Source organism: Capsicum annuum, chromosome 4 (genome assembly GCF_002878395.1).
Source record: "Capsicum annuum cultivar UCD-10X-F1 chromosome 4, UCD10Xv1.1, whole genome shotgun sequence".
Taxonomy (NCBI): domain Eukaryota; kingdom Viridiplantae; phylum Streptophyta; class Magnoliopsida; order Solanales; family Solanaceae; genus Capsicum; species Capsicum annuum.
In genome coordinates, this window is record NC_061114.1 from 195,513,262 (window position 1) to 195,531,340 (window position 18,079).

Here is an 18,079-nt window from a genome sequence, read left to right on the forward strand (position 1 = left end):
ACATAAAATGGGTAAAAGTGAATAAAATTGAACTTTAAGAGGATGAAATCACGTGTCTACATTTAATTAAATTTATTTTAATATTTAATTTTTTATGTGTCATTAAAAATAACATAAAATTTAATATAATATTTAAAAATGACGCGAATACTGATATGAAGATGGTTGTGTTACAAACATCGAAATAAATTGAGAAATTCAGATCACAAAAAACTAAGTAAAAATATTCACCTTAGAAACTCGAATAAGTACAACATCCACTTAATCATTTCATTTATATTATATACACACAGAAGAGTTGACTCTTTGGGGCTTAGATATGTAATATGTTTAATCAAATGACTTCAACAAATATATATGTGTATATATATATATATATATAGGTATAGGTATCTTGGGCCCGTATATATATTATTTTTAAACTGTTAGCTATTGTAATTTATAATACTTTTTCGACATTATAATTTTCTATTTTAAACTGTTTGCTATTGTAATTTATAATACATTTCTTTTGTTCAAACTTTTTTGATGTTGATAGTCAATTTATGTTTTAAAAATAATTTAATTTTTTAATTATTGTGATTTCTAATTTTTTTTCTATTTCAATTTAAGAGACACTGATATAATTCGAGAGTCAATCAAATATCACGATTGAAGTAGCGAAACAGGCATGTCTTGAATGACTCATAATAATTCATTAGAAGTGATATAGCAAAATGGTTATAAGAAATACTTGTGAATTTTTTTTAAATGGGCCTCATATAAGATGTCAAATTAATTTAAAACATCAAGAGTTAATTTATCATTTTTATGTTTATATTACCTTATTTATCATTTTTATGTTTATATTACCTTTTTATTAAATATTATTAATTTTTTAATACTTAGATGACTTATAATAATTACTTAGGGGTGATATAGTAAAATTACGTTTGAAGCAACTGAAGCCTACATGTCATAAATATCTATTTTTTAAAAATGAAATTTTATTATAATACATAAATTTCATATAATAATTAATTAGAGGTAATATAGTAAAATTACGGAGCAAGCAAACAGCTGAAAGCAAGCATGACAATCGTCAGTTGTCTGCTTCTAGCAACTGCTACTCACACTTACATATAGGAATACGATTGACGTAGCAAAACTGACACATCTTGAATGATTCATAATAATTAATTAGAAGTGATATAGCAAAATTGTTATAAAAATACTTCTGAATTTTTTTAAGTGAGCCTCATATAAGATGTCAATTTTATTAATTTTCTAATACAAAAATATTTACTTAGGGTCAATATAGAAAAATTAAGATTGAAGCAGTGGAAGCGGACATGTCATAAATATCAATTTTATTTTTTTAAAATTAAATTTTATTAATTTTCTAATACAAAAATGTCAATTAATAATTAATTAGGGATAATATAGTAAAATCACGGAACAAGCAGACAGCTGGAAGTAGGCATGTCGACCGTCAGCTGCCTGCTTCAAAGAGCTGCTACTCGCTCTTATATATAATAGTATCAATTTTATTAATTTTTTAATATGAAAATGTCAATTAATAATTAATTAGGGATAATATAATAAAATTACGGAACAAACAGACAACTAAACGCAGACATATCGACCGTCAGTTGGCTGCTATCTGCTACTCGCTCTTATATATAGTAGTAATACATACACTGAAGAGTTGACTCTTTGGGGCTTAGATATGTAATATATGCTTATTCAAAAGACTTCAACAAATAACACTACCTCTGTAACATTCGAGAAATATTAATTAGTATGTATATCTAAACTCATCAAAATAGGAAAGAGTTAAAGATGATTGGCAAGATAACACCAAAGATATAAAATAATAGCCACTAGGAAAATAATATAGCTTTAAACAGTTGGTATCTCACCTTACCACAACTGGATACATCATATATAGATACCTTTAACCAATATAAAACAATAACAATAAAGACTTCCCAGAGCCACGTAAATAATTTTCTCTCTTTCATGATATATATAACACAATATTGACATACCAAAGACCTAGACTCAGCTAGGTTTTTTGTTTCTTAAAAACCATGTAACATGTACAGTGGTGGATCCACCTTGTAATCAGGGATCATCTGAACCCCTTCGATGAAAAATTATACTATTTTTATACTATTTTTATACGGTCAAAAATATTTTTATGTATATATAGTAGATATTGAAATCCCTTCGATTAGTCTGTATGTTTACTTCTGAACCCCCTCAATGAAAATCCTGACTCTATCACTGAACATGTAATATTTTATTTACATGAGGTTACGATAGATTATCTTCCAGTCTCATGCTGATAAAGTGTTGTAAACTCAAATTAAAGGAATAATAATATTGAAACGTATTGTAGATAAGAAATTTAAAGAAAAAAGATGAGAGCTTTTCTTATATTTTTGTAAGTATCCAAGTATTCATCAGTGTGGGGAGATCACTAAGGAGCTAGTAAAGATACAAGTATATTCTACACATAATGTTATGAATCAAGTGTTGGGTTCAATTAGTGTGAATGAAAAACGAAAAGTTGCTTGGAAGAGGCACAACTTTTCGAGTAAAAGACACACTATTTCGGAAAAATGTATGACTGTTTGGATGGTTGTGGCTGTTCGAAAATGACATATTCTTTCGAATGGACAGACATGACTGTTCAGAAAGGATACACCTTTCCAGTGAACAATTGTCACCTTTCAGAAGGGGCACTTAATGGCTATATAAACCTGCATTTTTCCACAGGTTTAGTACGAATTTTTCTACACTTGAAAGCATTTTTTGTCTACTAAAATACTCCGTGTGATCATCTAATCGTTGAGTGAGTTCGACAAATTCAATAATTTAAGGTGTCACTATTGTTAGATTGAAAGTCATTTTAACCTGGGAGGAAAATTCCATAACCTCGGCTACTTGGGGGGAATTATTTCCTTAAGGACACTCTGTGAATTCGGAGGACTTGTCTTCAACTTTCCGTTTCATCTTATTTCTGAAATTATAACACACTTCTTGGATAGATCATTTTTTATCTTGTGTTGAAGGTATTGTTTAACTTCATAGGTGTTCTTGTTTTTAGACTTGAACTTGTGTTGACGTTGTTGTGCCTATATACAGATTCTTGTATCCAAAAACATAGAAAATAACACCAAGTTCTCTCTAAGAACATATGAGCTAGAAATGGTCAATGAGATCATTTCAATTAGGATAATTGAGTCAAGTAAAATGTTGGAGGATTTTATTTGGGATCCTTGTACAAATAGAAACAGATTAAAAAGGATTAGGAGTGAGAAAGTAGCGGATTATGCAAAGTGTTTGAGTAAAGAATCTAGTTTCTCTCATTTTTCTTCGTAGAGTCTAAGTTTTTCATCCACATTCTTATTTCTATCCTGCAGTTACTTATAATTTTAATATTTCTCATTGTAATTTAGTATTTTGAGTGTTACGATTAAGATTCTAAAACTGTAATTATATTCTCGTTCTTATTGATATAGTGAAGAGTTAAATACCTTCTTGATTTTGTAAGACACCATTTTATTTTAAAATAAAATACAAAATTGCTCATGAAATTACAATAACCAAGAATTAAAAGAAATAAATGCATAAAATGACAAATAATGCCATGCACGTGCATGCCTTTACATGAGCAGTAACTCCACAATTTTTAAGACATTATATGCCACTTAATACCCTAATTTAAATAGTAACAGCTTACAGTACTGAATACAAACTCTTGATGTTTGGTTGCTGATAATGATACAAAAATAATTGCATTAAAATATTAAAAAAATTAATATTAAAATGCTAATTAACCCACACAAATAAAAAATATATATTTGCTTTGAATTGGACAAAATACTACGTACTAGTAAAATTAATTATGTAATTATTTTTGAAGTTTGAACAAGTATTTGGTTAATTAGCCAATCATCCAACGTAACTTTGCCTAATAATTAGTCAATCCACCTTAAGATGATATAACTCCCCTCAATTATTTATGCATTCAAAATTATATACTTCATCCGTTTTAAAAAGAATGATCTGTTTTAACTTAATATAGAGTTTAATAAAATAAAAAAGATTTTTAAATTTATGTCCAATCAATATCACTAATATGGGTAAATGATAAAATAGTAAAATTCATCATTCAATTTAAAGTTTCTTAATCATCATGTAAAATAAAATATGTCAAGCTAAAATGTGATGGAGGGAGTAGTATTTAATACTAAGGATAAAATAAACAAAATAAGCAAATAATCCTTTGATTTTTCAGACTAAATAGATATTATTTTACATCTATTTTTACTATAGCGAACAAATATTGTTGGAAGATGAGAGTAATATTAAAATTCTAATTTTGCCTCGAATTCACTAGCTTAATACTTTCACCGTTCAGTTTTACTTGTCACAATTTGACTTGACACATTAATCAAAAAAAATAATTAATAACAAGATTACTTTACCATTGTACCCCTATTAAATTATATTTACATTTTAATTTGAAGAAAAAATACTTAATACTAAAGGTAAAATAGAAAAAAAGAAATTATTTTTTCCTGATATGTCAAAAATAACAAATAAAAATAAAAATACAATTAAAAAATTTATAACAAATACAACTGAACGGAGGAAGTAATTATTAAATCAAAACTCTTCAAGATCTTACTAGCTACTTGCCAACTAAATACTCCATAAATGCTCCCTTACATGACCTCCAAGCAATGCCCATCCCTTCGATCTACTCCCACCATTTCATATTAGTTGCCCTTATAGACTTGATACATTTATTAAAAAAGATATTCCCTCTGTTCCAAATTGAGATGACACATTGATTAAGAAAAATAATTAATAGCATATCTAGTTTATCATAGTACCCCTATTAAATGATGTTTACATTTTAATTTGAAGAAAAAGTAATTAATGCAGAGAGTAAACATGGAAAAAATATTTTATCTTTTCTTGATTAATGAAAAAAGACAAGTAAAATGGCACATTAAATTAAAAAATTTGGGACAGGTAATTTGGGATGAAGGGAGTATTAATTAAATACTTATTTTATCAGATTAGCTTTATTAATTATGCTTTGAAAGTATAAATGTGAGTATATACACTTTATGTGGTCATTTAATAATAGAGGTAATCTTAAAAAAACATGATAAATTTTTTTAGATTTTATAAATGGACAACTAAATTGAAACAAATATTTTTAGCAAGAGTGTGAACTATTTTGAAATGGATCACCAACGGATGTGGTGCAATGGATGGGGTTGCTCCTCCCTTAATCAGAGATCTCGGATTTGAGTCTTGGGTATGGAAAAATCATTGGTAGAGAGCGGTACATTAGCCCTACCCGGCATGAATCCGGATTAGTCGAACTCCAATGTGGGTATCAGATACTGAATGAGAAACCAAAAAAAACTATTTTGAAACAGAGGGAGTAATAAATGCATTGAAATCTTACTATAAATAGAGCCCAATTCATCCTTCAATTTCAAGTATCATAACTAGGCTTGTCTTAACAAAACAAGAATGGGTTCCAAAGCATTTCTGTTTCTTGGCCTGCTTTTGGCTATTTTTATAATGATAAGTTCTGAAGTTTTAGCTCGTGAGTTGGCTGAGAATGGTAAGATCATTGTCTCCTTTTATTCTTTTTCTCTTTGAAAATTTTGAATATATTATCTACTATTTTTTATGTAGAAAAATTATTGGTGCACTAAAATAAGTATCTTAAAATTCTTTTAATCGAGATTTATTGGAAACAATTTCTTTGCCTCACAAAGATAGGGAAAGATCTACGTACATTTTATCCCCTTATAGTTAAAACAAGTACCTTAAGTTCTTTTGAACTGATCAGGTCTATCACAAATAGCCTCTCTACGCTAGTTCATTAGATATGTGAACATCCTATCTCTCTTAATTCTACTTGTAGGATCACACTGGATATGTTTGTTGTTGTTAAAACAAGTACCTTTTAAGTTCCATGCTTGCAATTGCATGCACTAATACTAATTTGATCATGATGACTCTTACCAAGATTTTCATTTCATGTGCATGGCCTAAACCTATCAAGTATATAATATATATATAATTGTGCATGCACGTATCATGAAAAACAGTACATAAGTAAATCATTTAACTTGTATGCACTATCTAACAACCTAAAGCGTTTAAAATACATATCAATATAAAGAACTTTTATATTATACGTAAGTGAGCTGCTTTTCTGAATAATTGAGAACCCATGAATATAAAATTCTGACTCCATCTCTACTTATCTTTTCTTCAACCTTACACATTCCACATTAATTTGATGCAGCAAAAAGATCTGAAAACAAGAATGAAGTACATGAAGACCAATATGATGGTGGATACCCTCGTGTAAACCCTGGTGGTACACGACGTGGTGGATACCCTGGTGATGGATACCCTCGTGTAAACCCTGGTGGTACACGACGTGGAGGATACCCTGGTGATGGATACCCTCGTGTAAACCCTGGTGGTACACGGCGTGGAGGTACCCTGCCGCCGTAATGACGATGGTTGTTATAGGTGTTGCTCCTACAAAGGTGAGGCAATGGACAAAGTGACTGAAGGCAAACCGCACAATTGATAGTAATTATGTGGAGCAATATGTGTAATCAAAACTTTTGTATGGGCTGTTATGTAATTATATAATAATGCTCTTTCTACTTTAGAGCAATTAAAGCTTTTGTGTGAGCAGTTATACGTAATATACAGTAATGCTCTTTCCACTTTAGAGCTTACTATATAATTAGTATGAAATACTACTATGAATAAAAGCCATGCATCTTGTGTTGTAGTGATTGTTTCTGTTTAGAGTATGTGTCATTACTTTATTTTACCCTAACTGTTGCCTACCGATAAAACAGGTTGACTAATTAACGTGTTTCAAACTAGCTAAAACAGTAAGTAAGTAACACAGTGAATTTTCACGTGAAAAACACCCAACTCAAAGAGGTGTAAAAAATCACGACCTGTACTTCTACAGGATTCAACCCCAACTCCATTAAAATTACTTGAGTCTCAACAACAACTGATTTTCAACTCTGTAACCTAGGAATTATAAACTTTAATTCCTAACTACATACACCACCCAAGGTATGTATTCCCAAAATCTCTGAGTTTTCCCCAACTCGAAGACTAGTCCCTAGTTCAGTTTATAACACATTGAAACTAATATTACATCAATATTCAACACAATGAACAACTCCTAACAATCAACCGCTAAAACTCTTAGCTAGATTCTATACTAGAATCAGGTTCTTTAATGCGTTTTTCCGGTGATTTAGAAGCACTTCGTGAAGTCAATCTATCGATTGCCCTTTTCTGCTTTGTAAGTGCGTGAATCACTCTGAATAACCCATCTTCTATTTAAGCACAACTCTCCAAAGAGTTATTCCTCATTTTCATGATGGAATTATACAAGTTCAGCTACATGAGTGTGTTTGTGAACCACCTTAACTGACATGTTTCATATCACATTGTCAATTTGTCATTCATCAAAACTACCTAGTACCCAATAATTTCATGTACATTTTGTAGAAGGAAGACAGAGTGAAATCAACCAACTTGAAAACATACTTGAAATGTGTAAACCCTTCTTCCCAAAAAACCTATCCGAGTCAGTCTTTCTTGTATAAACTTTGTATCAGTGTGTTTTAAATAAAAGCTCCAAGTTTTCTATTCGATCTTAAGGGGGTTCCCGAAAGGGAAACCTAGCTATACTTGTGGAAGCATCGATCATTTAGCTAATGTATGTCCTAAAAGAAATAATAATAGAACTAGAAATTCTCAACTAATAGAGGATTTCCAAGAAAATTTATTAAATGTAGACGAATACATGTCACATACAGAAAGTATATACTCAATAATAAGTATTAATATAAATGATAAAGATAATCCAAAATCTGATTCTTCAGAATCAGAAGAAGATAACTTAGTTAATGAGCTAGGACAAGAGATAGAGGATTTAAACTTAAACAATCTAGTAATCAATAATTTAATGAATGTTACTCAAGAATGTATACATGAATTCCAAAGAAATAAAGGTTTAGACAGTAATAGATGTCGTATATGTAATTGGTATCCAAGTAAAGACAATAGAGCCAAATGCAAAAAATGTTACTTAGAAGCATGTATAAATTGTATAGAAAACACTTTAAAAATAAAAGTAGAACCAGAAATAAATAACGGACAAAAATATACAAATAATCAAATCCTAAACTTAAGGGTGTCTACTTTAGAACCCTGAGTAAATGATTTAGAACAAAGATTAACTATCCTAGAAAAAGGAAAAACCAAAATCACCATAGAAGAAACAGATACACAAGAAGCGATACATTTAGAAAAATTAGAGGCAGAACTTATGAATCTAGAAGATAATGACACTAGTCTAATATGCAACGAAGATAAAGAATTCTCTACCATAAAAGTTTTAGTAAAAATTAAAATAAAAGATGTGGAGATAGAAACTCTAGCATTAGTAGATCCAGGATGTACTAGTTGTTTAATCAATAAAGAAATAGTACCAGAACATTTACTAAAAGTACTTGAAAGACCTATAACTGCCACTCAAATGGATGGATCACAAAGTATCTATAATTATTACATAGAAAAAGCACAAATAAGTTTTTTAAATACATGCAATAAATTCTATAACCCAGTTTACAATGTTAATAAAATATTGGCAAGAAATTTAAACATAGGATCAGATTTTGTTATCGGACTAAGATTTTGTATACAGAATAAAGGAGGATGTCTCTTAACAAGAGATGGAATAATGTTCTTTAAAAACTTAACTTATACACCAGTACAAACAGTAACATTGCCAACAGTAAATAGAACACTAAACACACATAAAACGAGATTGCTTCCAGAACCATGTTGTGACAATTGCCAAAATAATCAATGCCAAAGCAGCAACCTGTTAAAAGAAAACAAAAATATAAAAGAAAACTTAGAAGAAGTTAGAAATTATACTCTGCTTAATGCAGAAGGACAAGAATGCTTAACAGATATAGAAAAAGACTATACCCTAATAAGTATAGAAACTCAGTTTTATAATTTTAGAAAAGGAATGGATAAAATAGGAATAATAAATAATCCAAAAGATTTAGAAAATATAATATTTATACTAGATAAAATGGAAATAATAGGAGAAAGACCGTTAGCCCATCGGGACGCTAACGAGATAATGTGTAAATTAGATATAATTAATTCAGAATACACTATAAAAATAGCACCTATAGAAGCAAATAATGAAGATACTAAAGAATTTGATATACAAATAAAAGAACTTTTACGATAAGAAGTAATAAGAAGATCTTTCTCTAGACATAGATTGGCCGCCTTTATGGTAAGAAATCATAGTGAACAAATAAGAGGTAAAGCTCGTATGGTAATTAACTATAAAAGATTAAATGATAACACTAGAACAGATGTATATAAATTACCAGATAAAAGTGAGTTAATTAATAGAATTCAAAATAAAAAGGTATATAGTAAATTTGACTGTAAGTCAGGCTACTGGCAAGTCAAAATGCACCCAGACAGCATAGAGTGGACGGCATTCACATTTCCAGGTGGACATTTTGAATGGTTAGTCATGCCATTTGGTTTAAAGACAGCTCCACCCATTTTTCAACGAAAGATGGATAACATATTTGGAGAATATAAACATTTTATATTAGTATATGTAGATGATATTTGGTATTCAGTCAAAATATACAAGAACATTTAGGACACTTACAAATAATTTTCAGATTATTTGTTAAACATGGAATAATAATAAGTAAAAAGAAAATGGAATTATGTAAGACTTATATTAATTTTCTAGGAATAACTTTAGGAAATGGAAAGATAAAACTCCAACCACACATTGCAAAGAAGGTATTAGAAATGCCAGATAAATTAGAAAAGACAAAAGATTTACAAAAATTTTTAGGATTAGTAAATTATGCAAGAAATTTTATTCAAGACTTAGGAAAAATAGCAGGACCATTATACGCCAAGACAGGTAGTAAAGGGCAGAAAAATTTCAATGTAGAAGACATTAAATTAATCCAAAAAATAAAAGAAAAAATTAAAAAATATTTCAGACCTAAAAATTCCATTAGAATCAGATTATTTAATCATTCAAACAGATGGAAGTGATTTAGGATGGGGAGCTATCTTAAAAGCACGAGCTAATAAATACAGTAATAAAAATGAAGAACAAATATGTGGTTATCAGAGTGGGGCATATAAAGAAAAAGGAAACATGAGTGCTATATACCTAGAAGTATTAACTATAATATACGGGTTAAATAGTTTCAAATTATATATTCTAAATAAAGAAGAAATTTTAGTTAGAACAGATTGTGAAGCTATAGTTAAATTTCATCAAAAAATAAATGACAAAACTAGTAGTAGAAGAAGATGGCTAAATTTTACAGACACCATATCTGTTTATAAGAATATAGTGTTTGAACATATAAAAGATAAAGAAAACAAATTAGCATACCAGTTAAGTAGATTACAACTGGGAATAAATAAATAAGTTTAATCTCACTCATTTGTTTTCAGCATGAGTCCAACAGGACAACCTCCTGCAGATAAAGGCAAGGGTGTAGCTTCGTCTTCAAATTCATATCAACAGAAAATGTTAGGTAATTTAAATTTTAGACCACTAGAATCTTTAGAAACAATGGAAAGAATTCACTTCGTACCATTTAACTTAATTGCTTACCCTGAGAGCAACATATCATTTAGAGTAAGACAAGATTAAATTGTAGATAGACCCCAAAGGTATTTAGTAGATAATCTTTGGCTATCTTATAATAGACAAAATCGTAATCATTTTATGACATCCATGAACTCTTTATGCCATTACATGGCAGAAAAAAGTAGGCCTAGGTTTAAATACTATGTAGTCATTCATGGAAAAACTAACGGAATTTTCCAAACATGGTTAGAAGTGTTAGATTCAATACAAGATTTTAAAGCCCCTCTTTTTAAAGGTTTTAATGATTTTACCGAAGCCACCAATCATGATAGAGGATATTTAGGACCAAACTATTTTATATCTCCATCACTCAGACAGAACCCAGATCAAATACCTCAGTATAATTTGCAAAAAGAGACTGGAAAGATTATTTTCTGCAACCATTGTTTTTCAATGACGGAGAATTTCAAGAAGCTAAATGCCCAGAAAGAATCGCTCCTCATGGAAAACACTAGATTAATAAAGCAGATACAATTATTAAAAGCGAGACTCAACCAGCAGACAATGTAAGTAAGACAGATGCACAAACACAGACTCAGACTACTCAGACTCAGAGTTCTCCATCTCCTCAAAAAATGGATGAGAAGGGTGTGCATTTCCCACTAAATGCTCAGAAATTCACTGTACCGGATGTTGGTACAGCTAGTCCGGTTCAAACGGTGACCGGTAAAGACAAATCAAACCCGTTAATGGCTGTCACTTTGCCAAAAAGTGAAGATGAAGGATGTTCTTCATCAAAAAATAAGTTAACAAGATCAGGTAATAAGATTTTAAAGAAGACTTTAATATCTAAAAGAAAAAATAAAACAATAGAGACTATAATCAAACAGACTTTAGACAAATTCTTTAGCAACCAGACACAAGATAAACATATGAATGGACAGCCAGACGGACAACCCACTAATTTAGACAAAACTGTTCCAGAGATAAATAATACAGATAATAATTCTGGAAGATCAGACGAAGATGATAGTATTGCACACTTCCAGGATGCTCAGGACCAATATAAAGACGATGACTCAGGAATGAGCTTTGACTCAATTGCCCTGCACAACTTGGATACATAGTAAAGAGCAATATACAATTTGTATTATTAGATAGTGTAGTCAGGTGATGATGCCCACTTTATGCCTCGTAATAGTCAGGGTCAGAGTGCTTCCTTTATCACTACTTTCCAAAAGAAAGAAAAACTGTTGAAGCACGCGTCAAAATCAGTCTGGAAGAAAAATTAGTAATGTATGTGACGATGGGGCCCAATGAGTACCCGACTTGCATTATTAAGATTCTTTCTTATCTCTTATCTCAAGTGTCGGCCACATGTATTTAGGCCACGTAGTAATCTTTAGAACCACTACTTTATCTAGTTTTTGCCTATAAAAGGCATACATTTTGTAGAAGGAAGACAGAGTGAAATCAACTAACTTGAAAACATACTTGAAATGTGTAAACCCTTCTTCCCAAAAAACCTATCCGAGTTAGTCTTTCTTGTATAAACTTTGTATCAGTGTGTTTTAAATAAAAGCTCCAAGTTTTCTATTCGATCTTAAGGGGGTTCCCGAAAGGGAAACCTCTCTCCTAGTTACTTCATGTAAGTTCTTATTTACATATTTTTCCCACAAAAAATATTTATACTTATGTTCTTATATCTATGTTTAAAGTTATTCTATATATTTTTTTAAATCATGTAAATTAAATTCTCTGTAAAATTTTTACCCTTAGTATATGGTTAGCCTCTTAATTTATTAATAACAATGATGGATTAACCTGTAAATTTCTAGGAATTCTAGCCTTGATAGTCCAACAGGTCTGCAAAACAGAAAGGACGAGTGTTAGCTGCCAGACTAAAATTTTCCGGGGTGTGGTTAAAGAAGTAAGATGTTAAGAACATAGATTAAGAGGAAGAGATGAACAGGGTAAAATAAAATTAAAAAAAAAACTCTGAGGAAAATATAAACTATAAGAATGATAAACATGAAGAAACAGTGGGAAAGAGGGAGTACTGAGTAGGTTTTACAAAACTGATATATTAAAAAATCAATCATTATTCACTAAAATATATCCTTGTTTATTATCTTTGTTTTGTGTTAAAATACTTGTTTATTATCTTTGTTTGTGTTAAACTATTGAAATATCATAATATTGAAATATAATACTGTTTGGTATCAGAGCAAGAAGGTTTTGGGAACATTACCTATTAACTCGCAAAAGTTTATAAACTCTGTATGAAAAGACATAGATCTTTCCAAGACATAAGGTGTAGCTATTTTTATTTATATAGAGAAATCAGAAAAAGAAATAATATAATAGCTAGAAAACATAATTTAGAGGAAAGTCGGAAAAGGTTATTAGAAGCAAACAGATTACATAAATCTTATAATACATCTAAACAAGTTTGTGAAGATTTAGTGAGCACGTTAAATTGGGAAATACAAGGTTGTGAGAGGGATTTAAAAAATAATACTTCAGAAATAAAGTGTCTTAAGGAACGTATTAATAGAAAATCGTATCAATTAGGATAATAAATGCCAATAAGATACATTGAGTGTATTAGAGAAATACAAAGTCAATATTATGGAGAATTTACTTGTAAACATCAACTTGTAAAAATTCGGAAACAATTTGTAGAAAGACTAGAGCTGTTAAACAAAGAAATAAGAAACCTAGAAAGAGATATTCTAAATTTTAGAGAAATAGACGAAATAATTACCATAACCTCCAACTATTATAAAAAGCATTAATTAGGGAACAATCTAGGCTGATAGAAAATATACAAGAAGTAGAATTAGATATAATAGATTGAAATATCAAACTAAGCTAAGCAAAAAATACCTTAACTTAAACCACTTAGGATAACAAGATAGCTTCTTTAAAACGCCTCGATTACCTAGATCTTAGATTTCAACCAGAAAAGAAATATAGAGTATTAAAAGATAACTCCACTATAAGGTGTAAATTCAACCAGGGTGAACATATTTTACATTCAAAAGATAAACAATATAATACAATAATAGACTTTTTAATAAATTCAAGCGAAAAAATTCAGGAAAAAGATAATAATATAATAAGAATTTTAGAAGAGATAGAAGTTACTTAGAATAAACATAAAAAGAAACTAGATAAGATAGAACAAAATTTAGATTATTTAAAGTCACAAGAAATAGAAATAGACAGAAAAATCCAGTATTTAAATCACAAATTCAATTTAGAAAAAATACCTACAAAATTAGAAATTGAAAAGCTAATAAAAATCATAATAGAAAGACCTAAAGAATTAGAAGTAAAAACAACTCAATTAATAGCTAAACTTGTAGAACAAGTAGAAAATATAACAACAGAAATCAGAGATTTGCAAGAAATAACAAAAAGATTAGAAGAAATATCACTTTCATGAGTGAAGAAGATACAAATTATAGTAAAGCATTAGAAAAATCAAGAAGTTATCATAGCGAACCAGAAGGATTATCTAAGCATATACCTCCAAGTATAACAGATAAAATTTTACTAAAACAAAATAATACCATAATAGAGTTATTATTAGACTTACACAAAAAGATAGGCATTTTAATTAAAGGCAAAGAAACTCAAAAACCTCTCCAGGAAGAACCGGAATTACCCGAACTACATAAGAAAATAGACATCTTAATAAAAAATAAAGAAGTCCAACCAAAAAAATAACTTTGAAATAGAAGAACTTATTAACCAATTAAAATGAATTGAATTAACTCCTAAACAAGAAAGAAAAAATATAATAAGGAAACCACAAAAATGGACTTTCTATCAAATAGACGGAGAACCATCGAAAATAATGAAAGACAAGGAGAAGAAAGACAAAGAATAAGTTTTTCGGAGAATAGAATATGAAATAATAATATATTATCTAGAATATGCAGAAGACAACCTAATATGGAGCAGAACCAAGAACTTAACGAAATAATAGATGTGGATAAAGATTTACAAATTTTCCCACAACATCAATTAAAATTATTAAATCCTAAAACATTATATAACGTAGGATATATATATATATATATATATATATATATATATATATATATTTCCTTCAAATTTCCTTAACTCTTTCCCTTCTCTCTAGTTTTTCATGATTCATGATTAGGAAAGAAAATTTAACACAATATCAAAGAGGTAATGGTGATAAACATATAAAGCGTTTTGGTTTTTGAATTTCATGCCCGAACTATCTGGGTGTTGGAGTTTCCTATATATGAACTATTATCTACTATTTATCAAATCACACATCAACTATCAATAGCAGAGCCAGGATTTTCAGTAAGGGGGTTCACAAATAATTACATGCAAACAAATTGAAGAGGTTTCAACATCTACTATATACACATAAAAACTAATTTTAATCATGTATAAACAATATAATTTTCTACCGAAGGGGGTTCGGATAAACGCCCTCACCAAAGGGTAGCTCTGCCCCTGTCAACGATTAGTTGTTTCATTTTCCTACCTAAATGATGGTGATATTTCTGGTAGGAAAAGTACACAATTGATAGTTGATGTGTGTTTGACTTTTGATAAATGATTAGTAACAAGTTAGGCAAGAAACTCGCACACATGATTGTCCACGTATAAAACTCGAAAAGACGAATAATTTAGGCATGATTTTGACTCTTCACTCAATATCAAATAACTTAAACTCTTTATAGAATTTTAGATTTCCTATACAACCGAAGCCATTCAAAGAAATTTTCAGTGGTTGGCCGCTGGCCCCTTGTCTTTCAGTAAATTAAACTTTTTAAAAGTTGTATAATGCTTTACTATTGACTTGACCAGAAATTAGAGATAATTGGGTGTTAAAATTTATCCTTTAGAAAGCTTTAGCTCATTCAGTCTTAATTTTCTTATATTAAATTAATAAAGTGGGGTTTTATCTTCTAAGAAGTTCCACAAAAAGGCCAAAGTTCATAATTTGAAGTCTTTAGTTGTTAAAATTGTCATCTCTCTCACGCACATGATATGAACTCAAATCCAAAACATATGATTAAGCATCGATTGAGAAGTCCCAACCATTTATAGGAGCGAATTCATCGAAATTCAATACCTTTGACACAGGAAACTCAAATTATATATATATATATATATATATATATATATATATATATGTGTGTATGTGTGTGTGTGTGTGTGTTAAGAAATTACTCTACTAAACTCAAATTATATATATATGTGTTAAGAAATTACTCTACTAAATAATTATGAAGAATTGTTCATAATTGTTTACATTTAGTAAATCAAATGAGTTGTGATACAATCTTGAACCAAATGCTGAAAGGATAATTCAAGTCAAATGCTGAAAGCATCTCATATTAAGCGCAAGTGCTCTTATTTTGTAGTCCTAAAGGACAAAGTCTATGCATGCGTGAAGCGTGGTAGACTGATTGGTTTCAAATGAAATAGTTCTTGAAAAATAAGGAGTAAATAATTATAATAAGAAGGCAATGAGCTCTTGAAGAGCCTACGACATACCACTTCATGAAACCTTATGAGAGGTTCATGTAACTGAAAATAATGAAGTGATGAGATCTCAAATGTTAAGTCGCATTGTGAACCAATACAAAATGATATATCATCAATATCTTTGACACAATATTGGCGCAATATTATGAAAGATTACGAGGATCTGAATTCTACGTTTATTTAAGCATGCTGACATAGAAACATTTATCAAGTGACATGAAAGGATGCATTTTGGTAAGCGTAAAACTTATTTGATTTGCAGTCCAGACACTTGAAGATGTCACTCATGAAATGTTGAATATTGTCACTTGACAAAACTTATATGAAAACTTTTAAGGATTCAAACTGCTTGAAGCATATAAAAGTTTCTGGGAAACTTATTTATAATCCTTATATTGTATAAGTTTATTTCTTGAACATAATTGAAACTCTTGGAGAGTTTTCAAAGCAATAGATTATTTGCTGAAATTCGAAATATATCGAATTGGATTGGTTATGAAGTACCATATCTTAGTGCAATTGATGCACTCATGTACCTTGCAACTACTACAAGGCCTATAGCCTTTTTATTCAATTTGTTAGCAAGGTATATTTCTGCTCCTACAATGAGACATTAAAATAGGATAAAACACATGAGCTTGTTTTATTCTAAAGATTGCAGTCCCGATCTTATTGGTCATGCTGATGTTGGGTACTTATCCGACCCGCATAAAGCTCGGTCTTAAATAGGCTATGTGTTCATATGTGGAGGTACTACCATATCTTGGAGATATACAAAGCAGTCTATCGTATGCACTTCATCGAATCATGCTGAGATAATAGTTATTTATGAAGCAAGCCGAGAATGTGTATGGTTGAGGTCCATGATACATCTCATTCAAGAAAAATGTGGTATGAAATATGACAATCTACCCACAATTTTATACAGAGATAATTCAACATATGTAGCACATCTTAAGGGAGAATTCATAAATGGAGATAGAACGAAACACATTTTGCCAAAGCTTTTCAATATACATGAGCTACAAAAGAATGATGATATTAACGTGCAACAGATTCGTTCGACTGACAATGTGACTGATTTATTCACCAAATCTTCTCCAATTGCAACTTTCAAGAAGATGTTGCACAAGATTGAGATGCAAAGGTCAAGGATGTTCTCAGTAGAGGGAGTTAATACGCGTTGTACTCTTTTTTTCTTACGAGGTTTTGTCCCACTGGTTTTCCTTGTAAGGTTTTTAATGAGGCAGCCGAAATGCGTATTACTAGAGATGTGTACTATTTTTCCTTCACTAGATTTTTTTTCCTACTGAGTTTTTTCTAATAAGGTTTTAACGAGGCACATTATCTACCAATTAGACGTTTAAGATGGAGTGTTATAAATGTATTTGTATTATAGTGAATGTCTATCAAGATCTATCAAGATCTACTTTTATATCTACTAGGATTTGAAGCATCCGTCTTTTATTCAGACTAGGAGTAAATTTTTTCTATAAATAGAGGGGTTTTGTTCATTGTATTGACAATTAAGATGATCTCTCATCCTCAAGAGAAGAAATAATAATCTCTCTCTATTCTCTGTACTCTTCTTCTTTATTCTTTCTTGTTTTATAACATGATGTTTATTGTGACAAAGTAAGTTTTTCCATAAATTTTAAACTTTGGCATGCAATTTATCAGGATTTTACTATGTCAACCTGATCGTAAATCTTATATCGCAAATATTTTTTTTAAGGGCAAAATTCAGAAATATACTTATCTCCTTAATTATGAGTTTCATAGCAACAATTTCATAAT

At 29.9% G+C, this 18,079-nt stretch overlaps 1 protein-coding gene across 1 annotated transcript; it reads left to right on the forward strand.

Moving 5' to 3' along the window:
* Nucleotides 1-5,520: 5,520 nt before the first annotated feature.
* LOC107855585 (glycine-rich protein) lies at nucleotides 5,521-6,835 on the forward strand. Its single transcript, XM_016700600.2, is given in 3 exon segments — nucleotides 5,521-5,638; nucleotides 6,332-6,533; nucleotides 6,535-6,835. Coding segments are annotated over 3 exon segments (387 nt in total). The 5' UTR covers nucleotides 5,521-5,544; the 3' UTR covers nucleotides 6,626-6,835.
* The last annotated feature ends 11,244 nt before the right edge of the window (nucleotides 6,836-18,079 follow it).